The sequence below is a fragment of the Falco biarmicus genome, chromosome 5 (genome assembly GCF_023638135.1).
Source record: "Falco biarmicus isolate bFalBia1 chromosome 5, bFalBia1.pri, whole genome shotgun sequence".
NCBI classification, from domain to species: domain Eukaryota; kingdom Metazoa; phylum Chordata; class Aves; order Falconiformes; family Falconidae; genus Falco; species Falco biarmicus.
In genome coordinates, this window is record NC_079292.1 from 73,259,747 (window position 1) to 73,284,962 (window position 25,216).

The 25,216-nt window shown below is 40.1% G+C and overlaps 1 protein-coding gene across 6 annotated transcripts; it reads right to left on the reverse strand.

The window, feature by feature from the left end:
* Positions 1-200: 200 nt before the first annotated feature.
* Positions 201-25,134, reverse strand: RECQL (RecQ like helicase). Of its 6 annotated transcripts, none has more exons than XR_008822054.1 (17): positions 24,668-25,002; positions 24,070-24,155; positions 23,181-23,253; positions 21,675-21,872; positions 19,732-19,911; positions 18,727-18,833; positions 17,574-17,772; positions 16,271-16,437; positions 15,629-15,710; positions 14,347-14,495; positions 14,144-14,261; positions 12,338-12,476; positions 11,415-11,506; positions 9,266-9,485; positions 8,157-8,286; positions 7,703-7,950; positions 201-3,629 (listed from the first exon to the last, which is right to left on the reverse strand). XR_008822054.1 is itself a non-coding variant. In XM_056340104.1 (16 exons), the coding sequence occupies exons 3-16, from the start codon at positions 23,194-23,196 to the stop codon at positions 7,762-7,764; spliced, it is 1,986 nt and encodes a 661-aa protein (XP_056196079.1). In that variant the 5' UTR covers positions 23,197-23,253; positions 24,070-24,155; positions 25,100-25,134; the 3' UTR covers positions 7,656-7,761. The 6 variants fall into 6 exon arrangements, 3 of the variants coding, with proteins under 3 accessions (XP_056196079.1, XP_056196078.1, XP_056196080.1); XR_008822056.1 differs by lacking the exon at positions 201-3,629 and adding an exon at positions 5,670-6,266; XR_008822055.1 differs by lacking the exon at positions 201-3,629 and adding an exon at positions 6,299-6,316.
* Positions 25,135-25,216: the final 82 nt, after the last annotated feature.

Genomic DNA, 25,216 nt, shown 5'->3' on the forward strand with positions numbered 1-25,216 from the left:
AACTGCTTGCTCAGGTGAATGTTCACAAGGCAGGCGGGCTGTGTTGGCATCCCACGAGCAGCCAGGTCTCAAGGCTCCTGTTGCAGCTCATGGTACCATCTCTGTTGAGCTGGCCCATGTGGAGAGGACATCTGGGCACAGGGCACTTGGAGCTCTTACTGCCTAGAATGTGGCCTGCGAATATATGGCAAGGTGAATGCTTTTTTTTTTCCCCCTCCCCATAAGTTTATTTCTGAAATAAATGTATTTTCTGCTCAGCTAAGTGCAGCACGCAAACGTTGAACAATGAAAGCCAGGGTGAGCTGTCAGTTGAGTGGTGCGTTCTGATGGATCTCCAGCAGGATTGGTGTGCAGTGCACTCCACGGAAAGGTTAACGCAACAGCGCTGGTGGATGTTGCCTGCAGCAGTCTTCCCTGTCAAGAGCCTGTGGAGCAGGCGGCTGTATCCAGCTTATGTGGTAGGTGGGATGGGATGCCACCTTGGGTGAGAGTCCCGTATCCTGATGGTGTTCTTAATAGACAGCTGTTACAGTCACCATAAAACCATTCATGGGGACCCTGTGTCCTGGCTGCTTTCTGCCTGCTCCTCTCTTTCACTGTCAGGCATATTGGTTCCAGGAAGGAATTTGTGCAGGCACTAAACTCCAATCTGATTTGTGGTAACTAGTGACAAAGTACCTACTACGAAGTTGCAAATAGGGCTTTAAGCTGTTAGTTTCCAATCGTAACTAGCTCCCTGGCTGTATGTTTAGTTAAGCAAGATGTCCTTTAAGTGAAGTGTACGCACAGGGTTGCTTCAGTCAGATTTCTTCTTTTTTAGTTGCTAAGTGTAATTTGGTAATGAGGTGATAAAGTGCAACAATTTAAGGTATTCTTTAATGTCCTCTCTGTATTCCATAGTGCCATTCATGAACATAGGTTGTTTCATACTGGCTTTTGGTTTGCTGTAATTGATACTTGGGAGTTGCTGTTTATTTAGGGTCAAACCAGGGACAATTTGTTTTACTCCGCTAGATGCAGAGTTGACAATATATATTAAGACTTCTCCCAGAAAATCATTCTAATTATTTTTTCAGAGAATGACTGTTTAATTAAATGAATTAATTCCACTTTTGGCAAAGGTTTCAGTTGCATGGTGAGTGAAATACTAAGTTTTAGTTGCTAACAAGATTCTACCAGAAAAACAAAGATGAAGAGCATGTTCGAATGTCTGGGGGGGGAAATCCAAAATGAAACCTACCAGAAACTATGTTTATAATGAGTCTGAACTTGCCTTACTGATCATTGGCTGCTAAGATCTTAAAAAAAAAAATAAGGAAATCTATCATTCAGGCTCATGTGTGCCTAAGCAATACATGTACAGCAGTAGCTGTTGGGTCTTCACAAGTAACAAGCACAGTTACTTGTTTCTGGGAACACCGACGGTCATCATAGGAAGGCAACACGTATGTCTACTGACATATGTAACTGACATACAGTTAATATTTTCCCTGCTGAAATGAGGCAGAAATACATTGTAGCTGAAATTTTCTTCAATCCATAGAGATTGCTGAGGAAAGAGATTGTGCCAGTGTAGAATGGCTGCGGTTCAGCTAGCAAGATGTAGTGTCCTATGTTACAGGTTGAGTTAGGTGTGGAATGAAAGAGATTCGTGGTGCTAAATTACACTGCAGAAGGTAGGACTGAGCAAAGAAACCAGCATCGATGCATTTTAAATAACCAGTTTCAGAGGGTATTGATTACATGGCAGTAAGTACTTCTTGACCGGGAAAAGCAGGAATAGGAGAAAGCTTCTGCTGAAGTTTTTAACATACCCTGACACTTGCCTGTACTGAAAAACATCAGCTGTTGTGAACTCCAAGTGCTCCTTCAGGTTTATTTCAAAGTAAGAAAAAGTTTTTACAGTGAAAACAGTCAGTCAGTGGAACAACCTCTGCCGGGCAGCGGCAGGGTCCTCATCACAGGAGGTTTTCAAGACACAAGTAGCTGGACAGGCTGCTGATCATCTCATCTAGTCTTCCTTTCCCACAAGAGGTTGGACCAGGTCTTTCAAGGTCCCTTCCCATCTGGGCTGTTCTGTCTGCGTGTGGAAGAGCGCTCAACCACGTGGTTTGCTCCTTGTTTGGAAAGGGTATCACCTTCCTCAGTTCTTCCTGCAGGGAACTGTGCCTGCCATTACTATGAAGCTTTTCCTTTTATGTGTCATTAGTCAAATATAAATACTAAGACGGCAATAGTGATCTAGCAGCTTGTAAATGTGAGAGAAGGGAGGTCACGTGGTTCTAGGCTGAGATCAGTCTCAAAGGAGTTAATAAGGGGAATTCCTGGTAACTGAATTTATCCCAACAGCATTTTACAGTCCTGAAATTAGGGGCTCGATATACATCACCTTCTCGTTCAGAAGACATTAGAGGGGAAATCCAGAACCCTAAAGGGCAAGGAAAGGACCACCCTGGTAACTTTCACCTGGTTCACCAATTCTTTTTTATAAATAGCATAACGATGACATCTGCATTTCTGAGGGTGAGCACCACTTAAAGGGTCCGTGGGAACTGGAAGGGTGGGCAGGGCTGCTCTGCAGGCCTTCTTCCTCAGCCCTGCCCTTCCTGCTCCAGCTCTGGCAGTCACGGGTAGGACTGAAAGCGCCAAGTTCCCGGTAGCAGCAAAAGGCCTCGCTGGTTACCAAACGCCAGGGCGGCAGTAGCGGCTCAGGTTTTTCAAACTTATCAAGGTAATAGCTTAAGCATTCTTTTTATCATCTGTCCCTTTGTACCTAGTACACTCAGGTCACACCCATGTTCAATTTCAGGTCCTGACAGCGTTCAACTTTGAATATATTTTTTTGCCTTTCCAACAACAACAACAACAAAAAGTATCAGTTTCAATCTAATTCCAAGCCTCAAGATTAAGATTCTACTGTAATTTCTGAATTACCAAATTCCCACTACTTGTGAAATACCTTAAAAATGTTAAACATCTTAAACCAGATTCACTTCTAATTAGACTACAGATCTGTAGTTGGACTATAAGCCAATTCCACAAGAGAAGGAGAGGAAAAAAGTATTTCTTGAGTGGTGTTTTTTTCTGTACTACCCAAATAAAGTATGACTCTTACAAAGGGAAGAGCTGAGATCGATAAAAGTTGATCGATAAAAGTACTAGATTTAGGTACTTCTGAAAAGCACAGGAGTGGCGATTTTCTATTTGAGTAACAAGCCAGAGAAATCCAGTTCTAAGAGCAACAGATGTATTTTAAAGGGATAACTACGTATAGTATTTCACAAAAATCTCTGTGATTAAGAAGTAATGCAATGTACCAATGCCCTGTTGAAATTCTTCTCTAAAGTACATTCAGGTACTCCAATAGGCTGTAGTAGGTGTAAGTATTGCAGAAACGGGCCACCTCTGCTCCAAGCTGTAGCGACGGTGATGTCCGCGTGGGCTGGCACAACCACCCCCGTGTGACGGAGGCTTTGGCCCAGGCCCAGCCCCAGCAGCAGGATGCTGCAGCAGCCCAGTTCTCCTGATGCCTGGTGCCTCACCCTGGGCCGGTGGCAGCAGCCTCACCAGTGGGAGCTGCGCTCCGGGTGCCGTGCAGAGTGAAGGAGCTGCGGGAGGCGGCGAGTGGCCTATGAGGAGAAACGGGAGGTGAAAGGGTCTTCAGAGATGTACAGAGCTACGGACCACGCAGGTGCTGTATTGCAAAAGGAGGGCAAACTTGGATGACCCTCACAGGAGCAGTGGATAGAGGTTCCCTGTCCTGGTTTCGGCTGGGATGGAGTTAATTTTCTTCCTAGTAGTTAGTACAACGACATGTTTGGGATTTAAGGTAAGGATGATGCTGACAACAAGGGATGTTTTAGTTGGTGCTAATTAGTGCTTACTCTAAATCAAGGACTTTCAGTTGCCCATGCTCTGCCAGTGCGGAGGTGCACAAGAAGGCGGGAGGGAGCAGAGCCAGGAGAGCTGACCCGAACAAGCCAAAGGGGTATTCTGTAACACCAAACATAATGCTGGGTATATAAATGGGGGTGGGGTGGGGAAGAGCAGGGGTGAGGTTGGCTGGGACCTGCAATCACTGCTCAGGGACTGGCTGGGCATCCATCAGCAGGTGGCGAGCAGTTGTGTCGCGTGTCACTTGAATTTCTTGGGGTTTATTCCTGTCTCTTGTAGCTCCATGTTAATTGTTGTTGTTGTATGTTACTTTATTTCACTTGTTAACTGTTCTTGCCTCAACCCACGGGTTTTTACCTTTTCCTGATTCTGCTCACCATCCCACAGGGGTGGGGGGAGTGAGCGAGCAGCTCAGCAGTACTTAGTTGCTGGCTGGGGTGAAACCACGACAGTCCTTTTTGGTGCCCAGTGTGGGGCACAACAGGTTGAGATAATGAAAAATCTGGCTGCGATGTGTTAGAACAAATCTGTTATAAGCATTCATTATGTTATAGTTTAATAGCTGCCGGTTCACAATGTTGATTTGTTTGCTCTCAGAGTTGTTGCATTTGTTCTTAAAGTTGCATCATGTAGTACCTTACTTGCACTATGTGCTCCCTGTTGTGCTGTTTAATCACCTCTGGGGCCTGGGCTAAGGTTATAATTTTGTTGTACCTATGAACACTGCTTTCTGGTAAGAGTAAAACTGCTGGGCCTGAGACTAACCTGCTGTTTGTCATCCCCGTACTTGGGGAGCCATCTACCGGAAAAGATTAATAATTCCACCTTTACCCTTTTCTTGGAGAGCAAACCTATAGAGGAGATGTCTTCCCATATCCTCCCCTTCCCCACCAGGCTGATGACAGTAGCATTTGAGAATTGTAAAAATCCTTGCAATGTTAAAACCAGCATCTTGCTGAATATGTTCCAGGTCTTACTTAAGGTTAAACAACTCTTGAAGAATACCACCCAGAGAGCTGCCCCGACATTGGATAGTTACAAGTGGCAGGGTGTGTGGGATAGTGTGGGCAAGTACCTAGGACAGTGGGCACCTCCACTGTTTTGGAACTTCACCTCTGAACAAGTGCAGAATCTGGAAAAACTTGTAAAATACTTGGAAAAAGTATGAACCAGAGAACCAACCCATGCTGGTTTTAGTCACCCCTATGCACCAGAAGAAATTGACACAAAAGCTAGCTCATTCGGTAGAAGACAAAGCAGGGCCATCACAGGAACAGGAGGAAAAGGCACCAGAGGATAGCTCCTACTCCCCACCTGTATGGACCAGTATCTCCGCTACTAGCAGTCAGCATTCTTTTGCTGAAGAGAGGGCTTTTATCCATCAGGGATATAGAAGCTACACACCACAGGGTACCCTGTGGCTTCACCTGCAGCACCATGGAGAGGACATGAGGGAGGGGGACAGAAGATCCACCTCAACCCCAGAGGCACAGGTGCATGAGCTGCGAGGAAAAACAGTTACAAATGGGTGTTCTTCCAGGAAAACTGCTGCTCCCGTCTCCAGGGGCCAGTTTCCCAGACAGGGAAGGGCTGATCTTACTCCTGATCCTACGGTGTCCTCGTTTCAGCTGGGATAGACTTAACTTTCTTCCTAGTAGTTGGTATGGTTAAGTGTTTTGAATTTAAGATAAGGATAACGTTAACAACACAGGGATGTTTTAGTCAGCTTGTTGTGGGATCTGCTTGCCAGGATCCCAGGGAGATTGCCCTGGAAGGCAACGGGGCTCAGGAGAGCTGCTGGATTTCCAAACCTTCTCAAAACACAAATAGCCCATTCCAAAGTGCAAAAGGTTGAGCAAGCATGGCAGAAGACCAGCACAGGTGAACAGAGAACTCCTCAGCTAGGTGAAACACAAAAAGGAGGCACAAGGTAAAAGATACCCAGAACAACATGGGACATAGAATAAACATGCATTTTTTGCCTCGTTTTCACTGGTAACATTTTCCCTCCGACCTCCCAGGTCCCCAAGCCTACTAATAGTCTGGGAGTAAAGCAGTAGAGGAAAGTGGTACAGATCACTTCAGCCAATTGGTCACACACAATTCCACATGACTGGATGGGCCGCACTGAGGGATGCTGAGGAAGCTAGCAGAGGTCGGTGCAAGGCTGCTGTCATTTCTGAAAGGACTTGGAGGGTGGGGGAGGATCCTGACAACTGGGAAGAGGCAGCTATCTCACCAGCTTCAAAAAGAAGGGCCTAAGGCCTTAACATGCAGTCAGCTTCATCTCAGCCCTCAGAAGACTTACAGAGCAAATACTCCCAGAAGACATCTTCAGACACATGAAGGTGATTGGGAACAGCCAGACAGATCTATCAGAAGCAAAGCATACCTGATCAACCAGGTGGGCTGAGGCAGCTGCCTGTGTGAATAAGAGGGTAGCAATGAATGTTGTATACCTTGACTCTAGCAAGGCTTTTCGCATGATTGCCTGTAATTTCCTTACAGCTAAAAATATCAGTGAGATAGAAGCTGGATAAATGTACAATAAGGTAAGCAGAAAGTTGTCTGGACCACCTGGTTCAAAGAGTTGTGATCTGTGGTACGAGGTCCAACTGGTGGCCATTTACTACTGGCAACACTCAGTTCGATACTGGGGCCATTACAATTTAGGGTCTTCACTAACAATCTAGACACAAGGATGGAGTGTGCTCCAGCCAGTCTGCAGGTGATACTGAAGCTGGGAGAGCTGTTGATACACTGGAGGGCAGGGCTGCTATTCAGGCTGGACACATGGCCTGACAGGGACCTCTAAGTTAAAGGTAAAAGCACAGTCCTGCACCTGGGATGGAGTAACATCACACAACAGTACAGGCTGGGGCCAGACTGACTAGCAAATAGCTTTGCAGGAAAGGACCCAGGTTCCCAGTAGATAACAAGCTGAACACAAACCAGCAGTGTGCCTCTCCAGCACAGCCAACCGCATAGTAGACCATATTAGCAAGAACATAACCAGCAGTTTGGAGGAAAGACTCTTCCCGGGTATTCAGCACTCATGAGATTACAGCTGCAGTGCTGGGTTAAGTTCTGTACATCCCAGTAAAAGAAACATACTGATACACTGGATTGAGTCTAGCAGAGGACTACCAAGCTGCATAGGCGTGCAGAGAGGAGAAACAGAGAACTGGAATACTTCCAGATTAAAAAGAACAAAACTGGAGGTGAGGAGGAGTGATTGTTGTCTTCAACCACCTAACGGAAGAGCATAGCAGCAATAGGGCCAGATATTTCTCAGATGAGCACAGTGGTAGGACAAGAGGCGACACACAAGTTGCAACCCAGGAAATAACAATTAGCTCTAGGAAATGTCCTTTTTTTAAAATTTATTTTTTAGTCACGAAGGTGGTCAAACACTGGAACAGGTGCTGAGAGGGGTGTGCAATCTCCATTCTTGGGGATGGACAAAACCAGACACAACCCTGAGCACCCTGTTTCAGCTGGACCTGCTTTGAGCAGGAGGATGTATTAGATGATCTCTGAAGTCTGTTCCAGGCTGCATGATTCTGGAATAGTGTCACTATATGCTACACTTCCAAAAGAGTTTAAAACGCAACACAGTAATTACTTACATTTTGTAGTCATTGCTGTATCGTGCTGTACGCACTGGTTATTTTGATATGAAGCATTTTTCCCTTGACTATTGACTTTTTTCTAGATTTGAGGGTTTTAAAGATACTTGTTTCCATTTGTTTTTCTTAAAAAAAAAAAGGCACAAAAAATACCGTTACTAAAACACAACTGAACTTACACATTGCGTTGCACATGGAGAAGCAAACATGATTAGATCCTAAACGTAGTCTGTAAAAGTCAGTCAACAACTACTGGTTGGTCATCTCCACCTGCCTGAATCTTAAGCTTCTTTGCTTTTAAGTTAGAACCACAGTTAGGTCGTTTATGCTGCTGAGACTTCTTCACCACTGAATCTTGAACAGTCTTTGAAACAGTCTGACCGTCTTCGCTGCTTCCTTTTGAATTCGAAGATTGAGATGGTTTGTCCTGTAAGTTATAAACAATTCTATTAAAATTCTAACATTGTTTTTCTTCTTTTTAGTGTTCCTGCACAAGAGAGGATACTTATGAGGTCCATTTTAAATCCTGTTGATTGCATTACTATGAAAAATATATTGAGCAGATACCAAACTATTAAAATGAACTATAATGGAAAAGATATCTATATAGCAAGTCAGTACAGATATAAATACCTTGTAAACACTTTTCTTGTTTGTTATCCCTTCTATAGTTATGATGTGTGCCTCATTTCTCAGCAGACCTGCTTTTGGTCCTGTCTTCAGGTAGGATATTGTAGCGAATGCTGTGAAGCTGAAGTCTTCCCTGCATAAATTAAATCAAGTGTTACAAGGAAAGGTTGGAGAATGAGATAGCCTAGACCATGCAGCTGGAAAATGCGACACATTAACCCTTCTGATGGATGTTCCAAATAGCAGCTTCATTCTGCTTTACCTATTCAAGTGGATAGTTAATTTAGAGTGAGTCTGGTCAACACAGAATTGTGGACACACACAGACACACACACAGACACACACACAGACACACACACAGACACACACACAGACACACACACAGACACACACACAGACACACACACAGACACACACACGTCAGTCTGTTGGAATACATGGAGGAAAATAAGGAAAACTAAATGTAATAAGTCATCCGTTCACCCTCTTAAGAGTATAAAAAAATCAGCTGTACAAACAGATGCCAAAAAAAAACTTAAGACAAAAATAAAAGAATGAAATACTTGATTTGTACATATTCTTGAAACTTCTAAAACTATATGAAAACACAAAACACGTACCCCACAGACAGCCACATTACAAAAGGAACACTCATTTTCACTATGCTTTCTTAAAATTTCTGAGTACCACTTTCCACGTTAGTCAGCTTGTCCTGACTTAGACTTCATCTGGGCAACCCCATTTGCTTTGCTTATCCGTGGAATGTAAATGAGACTGCATGTAAACAGAAGACTTCTCCAAAATGAAGCCTGCTGCAGATTTAAAGATTCAACCCAAACACAGGAGACCCCAGCTTTCTAAAAGTGCAAGAGATGCAGCATTTCAAATGTTCCTCCAACTTCTGTTTTAACATTTTGAAGTAGAAATATAGTAGTCTTTTGATATTTTTCCAAAATACATTTTGATTTTTTTAAAAATACATTAAATGCATCTGAAATAAAGGCTAAAAATGAGACTATAAAACGCATCTGTTTAATATTATACAAAAGTAACATGATAGTAAAGAAAAATTACTACTAAACGTTAAAAAAAGAAGTAATCATCTTACATACTTCAGATACTGCTGCAGCAGTAAATGGACAATAATTCTCTCCAGTTCCTGTCGAGGGTGCTTTGGTGGAGTAACTTCAGCTACCCTGAATTTTGATACACCTTTCCCGGACCACGCATCGATTAATTTCAGTGGGGTGAGTTTCTCACTCATGTTTTCAGCTTGCTCAAGTATCTTGATTAGATCCCTGCAGTACCCTGTTATATCCATTTTCTCACATGCTACAAATAAAAGTGAAGTAATAATATAGATAGCAAGTTATTTATAGTTGTTTAAATAGCATCCATATATATGTTAGGTGTACACATATATATTCACTTCTGTGTATTTATTTATATATATATATATATATATGTAGTAAAACATTTTTAAGGTAGCTACTATGTCACTCTGCAGCTAGATTCCTTTTCCTCACCCATAATATTTATTATGGAAAGATTAGAGAACAAAGAAGACTTGAAGAATATAAGCGAGACACAGACAAAATTAGTCAAAAAAAAAAGTATTAATTTCATTATACAGATTAGCTTCATTGTGAATAATTATTCTGAGCGCTAACATATCCATTTAGTCCATCACGATGACACTTCTACTGCAGATAATTACCTCAACTGCCTCTTCCAATACTAAGAATTAAGTACTGAAAAACTATTACTACTGCTAGGTTTCCTCAGACCTTGCTTATATATCAAAAGGCCCTGAGGGTGAACCAGCAGCAAACAGGATATATTTCAACTATATTTCATCACATGACTCCTGTGAGTCTTAGGTACAAGCCAGCTCCATACTCTTCTCAGCCTCCGATTCCAGTATAAATTTCAGCTAAGCCCCATTTCCAACTAGAAGACAGCAAGACATTATCACTCGCATGATTTTGCAAAACAGTTTTATTATATAGATATTAAATGTATAAAGAAGTGAAGTATCTTTTAGTCTACTTCACCCCCAAAAAACATACAGGGCAACAAAGGCTAGTTATGAGAACAGCTTTGAATAGAGTTGTTCCTAAGGTTTCCAAGTGTTGATCACAACATCATCCAAATGCTTTGCAACAGGTATGTGGCATGTGGAGATGTTATTTTCCAGATATTAGAAGAATTCACCTTGTCCTAAAAGAAATTTAAGGGGGGTTTGTGTGTCCAGTTAGAGATGCCCAAGACCAACATTTTTCAGTACTCCTCTCAGAGCTTTCTGGCTTTATATGGCATTTCCTTTGTCTAAACCACAGCTCTCACTTAGTAAGTGCAGCAACAGGTACACTTCGTGCATTTTCAGAGACTTAGGGCTTTCTGGATGGGTACTAAAATGACAGTTAAAGCAGTCAGTGATCACCCATGAAAGTGTAGTTTAAGCTAGCTACCCAATGCTGCCCAGGATGTCTGTGGGCAAAGCAGCAAAAGAATTTATGCCCCAAAACCATGTTCTACTGAAACCATCCTCCTTTATGATGCAGCATGTCTTGTTTCAGCTCATCTCCCAAATTCCCTCTACGTCTGGCCCGTTTGCCTTCCCTCTTAGGATCCCAACTGTCTTCCAAAGCGAAGGCACACACTAGACAGGCATTGTTAGAGCTAACACACAGCAAAATCCTGAATTAGTGTGCTCAGTTGTTCTGCACAACTGTCATGCACAGTCCTGCCACAGGTACGTCTCATGAGTGTGCAGCACTGAAATCCTCAGAGATTTTACCAGGCAAGCTGTAAGCGGACAGGTACAAACTGTGCCTTCTCAGAGCCTAAGTGTGAACAGTTTGGCACACAGAGAGCAAAAGGTTCCTTCTCAAAATAAAGCTTTCACACCCGAAATTCTGGAACAAAATCTGACACATACTAGGAACTTTTTAAAACGGGTAAGCCAATCTCCCCCTTGCCCCAGCTTCACTTTTGGGAACAGTTGAATGGCTGAGCCTGAAAGATACTAAAGTGTTTGGCCTCAGGTAAAAAGCTAAAGCAGAAAGAAGCCTGCTGAACACCTTGAACTTGGCAACACTAAGCTACCAAAAACTGATGTTCATAAAATCTGTACCTTGGAAACAGGCAGTATTATGAGTACACTTACAAGAGTTGCTCACAGATTCTCTAACCTAGACATGTCTGAAAGCCAACCTTCTCTATCTTCTCTGTCATTGGTTATAAAACCAACTTACTTACAGTTCTCTCTACAGCAGTTATCACACATTCTGTTGCAGTTTGCAGAATCCCATACTTCATCAAAATGATGGGCTATGAGGACCCGGCGACATCTGAGAGAACAGAGAGCAAAGAGGGACTACAGAATGTGTGTACACCTGTGTTATAAATCACAAAAGTATCAAAAAGAAGGGCCCTTGGGTCAGCTCATATCTGAAAACACGCATGAAGAATTATTTCTGGAAAAATCAGAAAATAAATACTGCAACACAGTATACCCTGTCAGTTATGCTAACAGGAACAACTAGTAGCTTTCAGTAATAGTAAACACCACAGTAGGAACAATTTGGTTAAAGCAGAAAAGTATAATCTGCAATCTCAAGAGAATGAAAAAAGTCATGAAAAGTCATAAGAATATGAACTAATTCTTAAGACCGATGACCACATAGGCTATATTGAATGCACAGGTTGTCCACAACATAGATACAAGTGTTTTCCATCAAGTATTCCAAATAGCTGTAATAATAGCATTAAGCATGTGGATTCCTGTATGGCCATTAAACACTGGTACCACAGAGTAAAAACAAAGCATTCCAGTTTTTCCTCTGAATGGAATTTGAAATTCAGTGTTTGTTGACAGATATTTCACCTCAATGTAACTGCTTCCAGAACTTTATCCTGAAGCTGGCAAGCAACTCAGCAACATCGAGTTACGTGCAAGAGTACACATACTGAGCAGCCAAACCACAAACTCCAAACCGCAGACTCTGTTACACTAGTAGTGTAACACTATAGTGTGACAGGGGGTTTTGTTTTGTTTGTTGATTTTGTGGGTGGTTTTGTTTGGTTGTTTTGTTGGGGTTTTTTTTCTAAATGCCCTCTAAAATACCCAAGAATATTAGCCTATTTAAAAACTGAGCAACCAAGCCACCATAATAACTTACTTCTTCATATTCTGGCAGTAAGACACCATATCATACAGCTTCTCTTGCCCTACATTTTCCATCACTACCATTGAGCTGATTCTGAATATATCTCCAAAACCATAATACAAAATGCAGTCAGCTTTTTGGTCATCTCTACCTGCAATGCATTAAACCAAAAAAAATTTAGAAAAGATTTATTTTAAGCACAGCATTTTCTGGTACAAATTCCACTTTTATCTGCATGGGCTTCTGCAGCCTGTATATAGAGAACACACGACTGTAACAGAGTATCAAGCATAACCTATTAGCCAATAGAACACAGCATGATACATACTAGAAATAAAATAGATTTAGAACAGTATTCTAACAAATACAGAATCAAGCAAACTGAAAATACTACACAATGAAGATTTTTACTCCAACAACCAAAATAAAATACTACCATCCTACAGAAAGTCAATGAAATCACTATTTTCTCACCCCAACACCTCTTGGAAAATCCTAGCCAAATACATCTTAAAGCCTAATTCTTATTTGATTAAAAACGACATTGTGACCTTCAAATAACTTATTAGGTATTAATGATAATAAATAAAGAACTAGGTATGATTTAACAAACAAAATATTCTGTTTAAAACCAACTGTGCCTTCTATAGATAACCTAGATCACCTCTTCCTTCCCACTGCCCATTCCTCCCAAGGACGTGCTGATGAGTGCTCCCCTGCTGTTTACAAGATCCAGAGAGTAGAAAAGGTCTAAACCCCTAAACTTTTAAAAAAGTTAAACATGTAACAAAAAGGAATTACTTCACTTGGATGGGCAAAGGGAAAAAGGAAGGTTTCATAAACTAAGTAGCATGTTCAGGCAAACTAGTAGCAGTGCTCAAGTAATCCCTCCCCAGAAGAATCTCTTTTAAATTAAGTCATGAAAAAGAAACACAAATTCTCGCTTTAATAATCCAAAACTGATAAACACTGTGAATCAACTGTTGCAGCACCTATATGGTCCTTGTCTCACCACTTCAGTATTTATAATTCCTGTTACCTCTAGCACTATCCAAAGTAACCAGGTTCTAGTGTAAACAGATGCAAACTCCCACAAACTTTGATGACTGATGTATTTCTTAGGCCAGCATTAAGGCCAATTCCTATCATACAGGCATAGTTAAGATCTCAGCCAGTTGCCCCTCAATGTCCTTAAAAACCTTTCCTCCACATAGATTCAAATTGGTCTTTGAAAAAGTAATAATGCACAAGGTCAAAAAACCCAGAATAAAACACCACAAAACCTTTTCTTTTCCAGCCATAACAGCTATTTAGTGCTGCTATACATTGATCAATCCTTTAAATTCCCTGCTCCAGACTCCCTATCCTACCTGTATTTCTGTGGCCACCGAAATTCATACAGTGATTAGACATAACCTTGAGACAATCTGAGTAAATCACACATCCCAGTAGCAATGTGCAAAATAAATAAATAAATAAATTCCTTTCTGTAACATACATCTGATCAGTCAATGACATGTTATGAAATTATTCTGGTAAGCCACAGATGTAAAAAAAAAAAATCAAATAATTAAAAAATTGCCGAGTAAAGGGCTATGTACCCAGCTAGTCTTTGCTATACTGCAGTACAGAGGCCTGAGATCATGCATGTAGTTTATATTTGCTTTAAAGCCTCTTTACAGAGGCAGAGTGGAATTATACACTTTGGAACATGTCTCAAAGACAAGACACTTTACACAAATGGCTGAAATCAAAGTACAATTTTATTTGCTTAAAGGATGTAAATGGTGACTTTGCAAAAGACATTTCCTACAATACCTGCACGTCCACTCTCTTGGTAGTAGTTCTCCATGGATTTGCTCATAGAATGATGAATTACAAACCTCACATCAGGTTTATCAATTCCCATGCCAAAAGCAACAGTTGCCACTACAACCTGAAAAAAGATTAAGAAACCATCAAGGTACCAAAACACCATTTGTTTACGTAAGATATAAGTCTATGAAAAGTATTTACTTAACCTGGATTTGATTTGCTGCCCATCCTTTATGAACTTTTGTCTTATATTTAGCATCCATGTTTGCGTGGTAAGTCCCCGCCTTGATTCCCAGTTTCTGCAAACTCACAGTTACTTGCTCAGAATCCTTCTGAGAAAAACAGTAAACAATTCCTGCACAAAGGAGAGATGCCTTATTGTAATGTCTTTTTAAAAAAACCCAAAATCTCCAATACTTAAAAACAACTTTGAAAGTTTTATTAACTTAGAAATAAATAAATAAACAAACATTAAACAATCTTAGCGCCTACTCAGTCTGCAGTATTGGTAGCCATGAAGGGAACTTCAATTATGAGCTTTGACTCGTAGGCTAAAGAGAAAATACGGCTGCCAATCCACATAATCATGGAAGTGTTCTATTAATCTTCAAGGAAGACAATGGTTATTAATACTTATGTAAAGGAGTGCTGTTCCTTATGACATCTTACTTGATGTTTCAAATGCTTTTTGTCATTAGTCAGTCTGGGCTAAATCAAGGATTACACACAAAGCCATGCGATCTGTGATCATCTTTGCGCAGTTCGTACTCCAGGAGCTGGTCACCACAGCCACAGAGTTCCACAGCAGAGACAGGGTCAGACTGCTGCTCTGGAAAATTGGTTCTGCTGCCTTTGTAATACGGCTCTCCTCTTTATTTGCACTACATAATTTGTTGGTTACGTAAAGTCCAACTTCTTCCTTATTTGCACTACATAATTTGTTGGTTACATAAAGTCCAACTTCTTCCTTATTTGCACTACATAATTTGTTGTTACATAAAGTCCAACTTTTACAGTTCTGCTTCCATCACAAAAGTGCAATTCACCCCACCACAGACCCGTTCTGGGCACTGAATAATACATGAATCTTATGTTCCAATGTGAAAAAGAAGTGTTAAAGATAGTAACTATCCTGACACAGATACTAAATGACATATGCATGATTTAAGAACATATAGATAAACATTTTTGAGCCTTGTTTGCACAATCTTAAGAATTTGTTATACTTACCTATGTAAATATTGTTCTATATACATCAACATTATATTTCAATACTTCAGAATATGTAAGTAAACTGTAAACATTTAAGCACTAATGAATGAACAGAGTAATTATTCAAGGTAAAGATCTTACTAAACTTCATTTCTTCTAATGCTGAATCTTTAAGGCTGAATTTCTCTACATGTTTCAGTATCATTTGAAAACATACCTTTAACGCTGAAGATTATAAAAAAAAAAAAGTGCTTTTTTTTTTTTGACACTTTTTACCTGAGAGTCCTTTGTATCTTCCATTAATGATCTTAACAATGTCCTCAATGAAATCTTCACTATTTGAAGGCTTATGCCGAACCTCAAAAAATAATATGCATATGCCAGAGAGTTCTTCAAGCGGGCACAGTCTGTCAAACAATCCTATTATTCTACTTCTACCAGTACAACAAACACAATAACTATTCTGCCATTTAACAAAAATTACTATATTCTTTTTGTGTACAGCCAGATTACATCTCAAAAGTCAACAGAAAAACAATAACAAAACCACAAGTTTTCCTATGAAGAACAATAAAAGAACCTGTGGCTAATCTGAAAATACAACACAGCACAATAATTCACAACTTTTTGCAATCATATGAAATATTCCAACAGGTTACAGCAGCCTGACCCTGCTACCTATCTCTCCCCTGTACACAGTCCTATCTGCTAAGCCTTGCTCACAAAGACAGAGGACCCCAAGTTTCTTTGCAGAGGCAGCAAGTTCAGCAAGATGAGGTAATGAAAGAACACCATCATCCAGTTGAAAAGCTATTTATTATTAAAATGTGTAACTCAAAATCTATTATAAAATTCATCAGCTATACCTTACATAAGGCAACATGACTGTGATGCAGTCAAACAGGTAATAAGACATACCTCATAGTAAAGATTGGGCCGGTTGAAAGAAGCAGTGAAGGTAATGCACTTCTGAACATGCAAAATTTTCTGAGCATCCTTTAAAACATGATTTGTAGCAGTTGCTGTCAATCCAATCAAGGGAGCATTGGGAAACTGTCTTTTCAAGATACCAAGAGACTTGTAATCTAAGCAAAAAAAAAAAAAGGGGGGGGGGGGGGAGATTTCTCATATCACAGATCCAAAGTTAAAAAAGGTATTCGTGTAGATAGTACTAGATAGGCTAATACTGCAATAAGCGTTACTACTGATCAATTTACTACAGAACTATTTTATATATCCAAATGAAGTAATAAGAAGGTTGCACTTATCAAAATAGAAGCTTTCTCTTCTAGCTGAATTTTACAGAAGCAGCCACAATTCAGAACGCAAAACATACTGAAATAGAAGTTCTTAGAAAAATGTAAGTGGCATCACAATAACAAACATTCAGGTTATTTTGCAGGTCTGTTTTTACAAACACAGCTTTGGTAATAAACAAGCAATGTGAATTTGGATACACAGACCAGACTGTACTACAGAAAGAGTTTAAAGGCTCAGTGCTGACAGTCACTTGCTGCCTTAGAACAGAAACGCAGCCAGAGGTAAGTATCCAAATTCCACATTGCCAGTTTAACTGGCATGACTCTTTGCTCAGGAACCATTTTTTAACAAAACTACAAAGGTTGACTTTACAGTTACTATGGCTTCAAATCAGGTTTTCTTTCAAAGGCAAAGAAACAGTAACCACTAAGTAACCCTCTTCTGCAACCGAGGGGAAAGAGACTGATAGGAAACAGACTAAGGCACTTTCTTTCCCTGCAAGTCAAGGGTGTTTGTTTCAATTTGCTTTAGAAGCAATTAAAATGTATTTCACAAATTTACAAAATGCTCTACCTCTGTCAACCATAGTGTTAGTGAGTAGTGTACAGAATGACACTTTTTCACACAGCAGTAGATTAAAGATGACTATAGTCCATATTAAAGATGGCAGCCAAAAACTGTGCTTTTTAAGCTCCAATTAAAGTAAACTGAATTAGGAGTTCTTCAGATTACTGATAGCAACACCTACACTGAAATCACCTCCATGTGCATGAACTTAGCTTCTGGACAAGGATATAGTAATTTGTGAATTAAATTTGAAGTCCTTGAGCTAACACAGCTGCTTGCCACACTCTAAGTATCTACTTAACACACGAAGAAAGCACCTGGCTTTATTTCAGGCCTAACTCATTATTTATTGATGCCCAAATAACCCTGCAAACTGCATTTCTAATGAGCGTACCAGGCCTGAAGTCATGGCCCCATTGACTACAGCAATGGACCTCATCTACAGCAATGCGAGCAAGACACCCTGCTTGATAAGCTTTCTCTAGCTTTGACATGAACATTTTGCTTTTTGCAATCTTCTCCGGGGTCACATAAATGAGCTTCAGTTGTGAATTTCTGTTTAGCATTTCGGTATGAACCCACTTCACGTGTTCCTGTTCAAAACAAAAGGAGAAATCAGGGGCTAACAAACTAGGACAACACACTGAAGTTGCTTAGTGTTAGGATCCTTAAGAGGTTATTAACAATTCATAAGGGTAATTAACAGAAACTGATTAACATTTTATATATAATGATCTTCTAGAGTAGTGGTAAATACTGTGTAACAGTTTGTTTTAATACTAAATACCTGCCACAGGGCTTTGAAAAAGCAAGCTATTGAATATTTGTCTTTGCTTCATCACGTGGTATCAGTATTTTCCCAATAAGTCATGATGTACCAAACATGCCTGTGGTACTACAAGTGTAAAATAGTTTCTTGCACACAACTGTAGCCTTTGCTACTGAATTTTCGAAGTGTTCTACATCAAAGCAAGCTCCGAGTTTGGCACATTGCATTAAGCCACTAACCTATCAAATCCAGTGTTACAAGCAAGTTAACGACCATGACCGCCATGTCATGAAAATAAATTTCACTGTAAAAAGCAATTGACTCATAACAGACTGGGAAATAAGTTGCTTCCTGGCCTCTGGATCAGACAGCCTACCATCCTAAAGTAAGATAAATAATTATATCTAAAAGCCTGCACTGCTCAACATGTTACTAGTGGAAAAAAAAAATAATCACCTACTCCAATCTTCTTTTAAATCTAGAAACTGACTAAAGATCTGCAGACCAGCCAAAGGTACTTCACATCCTCTTAACAGCCCCATTAAATCTATTTATTCCTTGTATTGGTTTACATGTGTTCTTGCCATTAAAACAAGAATGCGAGATGCTTATTCACGTTACCAGTATCACAGCATCTAGCTGCCAAGATACTGTTAATAAAACAGCACTAGCTGATTAAAACCATGCCATTCGCTCAGTTTTCATAAAGAATATACACAGAAGCAAGATGCTGGCACACTCACCATAAAAACCGTGAAGACTTGGCAGTTAAACATACCTTACTGCTGGAGGCATTTAACAAAGTTGCAGAAACACCAAGCTGTTCCAAAACCATGAGCTGATCTTCCATAAGTGATATCAAAGGACATATCACGAGTGTGAAACCTGGAACAATCAATTGTTGTACAAACTGAACAGTCCAGATGTCACAAATGTCTCCTCTGATATTTTTTACTAATGCATCAGCCCTAGCCCTGTTTTGAAAGAACTGCCAAACGTGAGCTTATGCTTCCTACACAGTGGCAGATCCCCCTCCTAGAAGGCTGACAAGCAAGTGCTTGGTCACATAAGGATACTTCTTATCAACTGCCCATGACACCCACCTTCTCTTACAATCTAGATCACAAACTAATGAGCTGCAATGAGTATCAGAACTAATATACAAAAAGTAAGCTGGATTCGGGTATATGCCACAAGGTGCTAACCTACCATAAAACAAAGCAATGCTAGGTATTGGTAAATTCAGTCTTTGTAAATAAGTGAACTTCCATGCAATTGGATGGGTTATTTTTCAAAAACAAGCTTAAAAACTAGAACTATACACTTATTTTAGAAAATGAATATGCAAAGTCACTCCTAAATAATCCGAAGCTAAAACTTTAGAGTGGAAGAGACAAATAACAGATGTCCATACTTTAATAAAAAATGTACAGTCTGTATATTGAATTAAAAAGGAAAGAAAGGAAGAAAAAAACAGTAACAAACTTTTAAAAAGTTCTTTCAGTGATTAATAATACAATGTATCAAGAGGAACCTAGATAAATTATTTAAATCTAAATCGTGTCTAAAAGGCACGTTATTTTAAAGCTGTTATTGCTCCTTACGAAAAATATAAAGTGAGCAAAGCAAATTTTTCTAGTAAATCTTTTTCTCATACTTCTGCTTTTCCCCGCCCCTCACTGTGATATTAGACACCAATACAGTTAATTTTCCAACTCACTATAAAAAGGAGAAAATAAATCCAATTGTCTATATATCACCTTTTCTTCCCTTTCATACATACCATCAGAACAGACAGCTGGTAACTGATAGCAAAGGCTCTTCCCACCACCTGTAGGCATGACAAGAAATATATCCTTTCCCGCCATTGCAGCATTTACTGTTTCAAGTTGCAAGTTCCTAAACTTCTGAAGTTTAAATTTGCTCTGCAGTGCAGTTTTTATCTTGTCATACCATGGAAAATCTGTTAAGGGAAAAAAACCCATCCCAAACATTTCATAACAACATTAAGATAAAAGAAGGAGGGACATTTTATGTATAAAATAACTAAGTCTGGAAACGACACAATTTTAAATCAGGGAGAGTGTTCAAAGATTCAATAATGGCACACAAAAAGCTATAGTCAATCTGAGTCTGTATAAACCAGTTTTTAAGGTGGACCTTTGAAAACCCTATGAAGTGTAAACACAATCCACCTCCAGACTAAAGGCTGTCATTGCACATAAATGTTAACTAACACAAAAAACTCACAAACAGATTAAGAACTTCAAAGTGCTAATGATCAAGTTAACTGAGTGGTCCAAAATTAAATGGAAATGAGAAGCCCACCCTGAAAATAAAAAACCCCAGACACTGAGCTCTATAACATTTACCCAAATGCTTCCCTCATACAAATGCAGTGATTACAAATAGTATAATGAAGGCAGGGATACAATTTTTTTCCATATATTCCAGTGATAATAAGCATTTATTAAAAAAAGGGAGGGGAGAGGAAGTTTAATCCTCCCCAAAACAATCACCCCAACATGTTTATAATAGTTTTTTCTTTCCTTCAATAAAGAGCTAAAGATGGCATAATTTAAAGAGATAATACTGTAAAAAATTAAATTCTAGATGCATCAGGAGGCATATTAACGTTTTTCATATTATTAAAACTCAAATGCAGAAAAACTGTGGGAACACCGGACTACGCCTCATGCAATGAAGAATTAACTTTGGGACTTGAGGTGACATTGCTGCCTGATTTACAAAGAACACAGCAAAGATCCAGGGCTCTCTGAAACCAAGAAAAACCTCCCACTGAGTTCAGTGAGCTTTATACTGGAACCAAATTTAGCTACTGCTCTTATTCAACATGTACGCAACATCTGATTGCAAAGATGTTAGTTTTTAAAGCACAGGAGGAAAGAACTAGGCACAAAGCTACCCAAATCATACAACAGATACAGGCAGAAATTAACAGTGCATTTCCAAATTGCAAGCAAAGTAAAAGAGATGGTGGAAAAATAATAAAAATATCTGAATTTAATTTGGCTAGCCATAACATGGTCAAGACCCACCAACTATCCAGGACTTCAGTTAATGTTTAACTTGAAAGACAGCATCTCCAAAAGAACAGCAGCCCTCATACCACCATGAGGCACTTGCCACTTCGACTAACTCTACCATACTTATGTATTCTATGTTACTTTCGGCAGCCCACATCCATCTAATTTGCATTAATTTGGTAAGACAGTGAGGCTGCATCACCCATGGCATGGCAAACACAACCAGTGTCCTACCCACTCAAGCAAGAAGAAACACAAAGACAGCAAGAAGTAACTTCGAGAATGAAAAAATGTTATTATTAAATCCTGAAAAAATCCAGAGTAATTAGTTTTAGAATATAACCAGAGAATATAAGTATTGTGATATATCCAGATTTACTCTGGGATTCTTAGAGCAAATCAAATACAGTTGTGACTTTGCAACAAGCAAAGAATAAAAGTATCTATAACACGCTATTCTTGTGATAATTCTGCCTAGAATAACTCAGGTTAGTATTTAGGAACGTCTGGGGAGTTAAGTGCAAATAGTACCCGGTGTAATTAAGATGGCAGACCACCCAGCTGAACAAAATGCAACAGGAAAATATCACTATCCAAACATAACTCTGTATGAACACATTTTCCCCTTACTGAATTAGTTTACTTCTATATTAGAATATTTGAATTTGACTCTGTAAACCTTTTTTGTTCCATGCCTCAGCTGAGGTTTCGGTGTCTTTACTTCCGCCTGCCTCCAAGTCTTCTGAGGACTGCTTTATCAGACTCTTCACTCTCATCTTCTTTTGAATGAGTTCCTGTTGTTTATCCACAAGCTCCTGAATCTGCATCTCCACTGCTTGCAGCTCATTTTCGATGGAAGCCAGTACCTCCTCTAGTACTGAAAGGAAAAGCAAGGTGATGGCAGAATAGAGACTACAGTTAACAGGCTAATTCAGTTTTCAATGGTATTTTAATTTATTGATTGAAAACGATCAAAATTAAACAGAAAACAAAAGCATCTAGAGAAACGGAGCCTAACAGGTTCGCTGATAAGATTATAGCATTTAATACTGTATATGCCATGTAAAAACACTTAGCAAGGCTTAACAATGTATTTGTTATATTAGTAGGTCATACATACACAGGTATACTGTAAGTTATCATCTCCAATATCACGTATGAGAGATATGCAAAACTATCTTTGCCTGTGTTGATTAATAAGGAAAAAAATATAGCACATTCCAGCTTCTCAAAAGCAGTGCCTTTCCAGAGAAACACTTGAAATTATTTTATTTTCTGCAGATGCATGTTAAGCAGCAAAAAGCATTGTGCCCCTGGCCTGAGATCAAATCTGCAAGTGTTACAACAAAGACAAGTACTCCAGCCAATTCCAGGATGGGCAAAACGTTAGAACATCTTTAATAGAAAGCATTTACATGTAAGCTGCAACACTAAATTCAGAAAATAAAGGTCTTTTGAAGATGGAAATAGGATCCACCCAGATCTCCCTCCTATGCAGAACCAGAGGATCTGCTGAACATCACAGTTTTAACACTTCTGTGAACATAAGCCATTCTTCACATCTGAAAAAACTGAAGTAACACAAAAGCAAACAAGCAAACAAAAGCTTGAGTTACATAAGTGAACCTTTGGCAGGAATTTGCCTCTTTACATCCTCGCATGCATCTGTGTGACTTACAGGTTGTGTTCTAGAATCCAGTCCCCAGAGTTTAAAAGAATAATACATACCACAGCATGTCAAGTGTGTATCACCTCCGCCCCGGAAAATAAGAGATTTTGTTCAAAGCATAGTAGATATGATAACGTACTGAAGGAAGCAAAAATGTATGATATGGAAAAAGATATCTCCATTACACGTGGCACAAAATGGGGACAACAGTAGCCCACTGCTACTCAGCAGGGAAGGGTTGAAAGTATCTTAAAATATGAAGCATATTTTCAGAATATTAAAACCCAAGTAATTTCCTTGACGAACCTGCTTTTGTTTTAGTTCTTATCCAAGGAACAAAAAGTTATCCAGTAAAAGAACTTTTGCTTCAGATCTGAAGTACAATAGCACAGACCCCACAAACTCTTTTTTGTATACATTAAATTCATATAAATATCAATCAATAACATCAGGTGACTGTGTCTGTTAGCTAAAAAGATAGCAAAATGAACATATTACATACTAATTTTTTATTACCTGCAACAGCTGTCATCTTTGGAGATTAGAGGATGTTATCCTTAGGAGATCTTATTTGATCAAGCAACTATCACTATGAATAAAATAAAAAAAGTATTAAAAATGATTTAATGAGTAATCCTTCTAAAACTTAGAAAAAAATTTATTGCAAGAGATTTTTCATCAGTATAGGAGGTGTTAATGTAACAGATTAAGTACTGGTTCATTTAGTCGGCCTATATAAATACGCTCAAGTAAATGACACACTTTGTTTCCTCCTACAAAGGAGACACAACCAATTCCTAAGGCTTCAGCTCACCAGCCTTCTAGATGAAACCAAGTTAATTTTGACTAAGTCATAAATTTCCTGCAAGAGACATGGTCTAATATAGAGCAGTCATTCACCTACCTTTAATCTATCTTTTTTTTTTGTTTCTTCAAAGACTATTTTACAGAAAAGTCTGAACAAATTATATTGTACCCTTTAGAAAAGCAGCCATCGTAACACCTAGAGGAACACTTCCAGGAGGAAGTAGTTTGGTTCAGAGAAGGGGATCGGTTTTCATGTGATCATCAGTGGGATGAACTTCGAATTGTATTTATTGGCTAACTTTTTGAACAGCATCCTTTGTTGTATTACATGCTAACAATACAAGACTCAAGAAACTTAATATTCTCTCACTCTTCTTGAATTCTGAGCTATTTATTATATACATAGGAGCCAAATCTGAGGGAAAGTGAAAGGGAACAAATTCAGTCATAACATATATTTCCTTGTGTTCCCATAAGGGGGGGGCAGGGGGGCACACATTAAAAAAAGGGGGGGGTGTACACATTAAAAAGAATGTGTGCATAAAACACTGACTCTGTCAGAAGAGGTTATAGTTAAAAATAAATTAAAGGCCCATACTTTACAAAGAAGTTGATTACTGTGTAACTCAGCAGCATCCAGGTTATGCACATAATCTGAGTTAAGCAGTTCTGTCTTTATACCACCTGCAGAAATACATTTGAAAATATTAGTCTCTCCAAAGTACAGAGCAAACAGGGATATCCCAAAAAATCAGTAGGCATGGATAAAACACACTGTAAGTGTAATACACTACTTCTACACCCCGCAGCAACCACAAACCTCACAAATATTACTAGGCTGATCGCTCAGGAAACACGGTATTTTCTTATCCAAGGAATGGCAAGAGAATGGAAATTACCTATGAAAGTTTCCCTATATGCTGCTTATGCTCCAAACATCTTTAACTCCAGCCTCTAAAAGCAGTAGCTCCGCATACCTTACAATTAATTCTATACCACCACTGCCAATAAAGACCCTCAATTACTATTTGCTTCCTTAAAACCCACTTCTCCTAAGAAACTTAACACGCTTCCTCACCCCGTCTTCCATCAGGCTCCCCACTCAAACTCCTCACTCCCAGCTCTCAGAAGCGATGTTAGAGAGCGTTATCAAACCAAGAGCCCTTAAATCAAAGAAAAAAAGCGACAATAATTACCCAGAGGTGTCACCTCAGCGGTAGTTTAACCGGGTAACAACTCCCCCAGCCGGCCGTGAAGCCACCTTAAAAAGCCCCACCTCTCAGTACGAAAGGAGAACCCAAGCCAGACCGAAAGCAGAGAGAACCGGTCACACCGGCCGCCTCAGCGTCCGCCAAGTGCAAGCCGAACGCGGAACACCGGGGGCACCCCCCGCCCCCGGGTGGAAGGCCCGAGCAGGAAGCCCCCCGCGGTGGGCTGCGGTGCGGGCCGGGCCGCGCCGCGGAGGAGCAGTGGGACGGGGGACGCACGGGCGGAGGGCGCTGCGCCGGGCAGACCCGGCCAGACCCGGGCAGACCCGCGCGGCCCCGGCCCCGCCGCGCCTCGTTCCCTCCCCCCGCCCCCGAATGGCGGGTTAGTGCCGGGGCGCCGCGGCTGCTGCCCACTCCCACCTGGACGGAGGCTCCCGGGCCCCGCCCCCTCCCCGCTCCGCCCCTTCCGCAGCCGGCTTCTCTCAGCCAATCGCCAAGCGGGGGCTGGACGCAGTCAGCCTCGCGCTCACCCCTTCT

Coding starts and splice junctions, on each gene's coding strand:
- RECQL (XM_056340104.1), bottom strand. Junction 19,912..21,674: donor TGAGGCATGGAACAAAAAAG/GTTTACAGAGTC, acceptor TTCCCTTAACAG/ATTTTCCATGGTATGACAAG. Junction 12,477..14,143: donor CCAAGAGAGTGGACGTGCAG/GTATTGTAGGAA, acceptor AATGCATTGCAG/GTAGAGATGACCAAAAAGCT.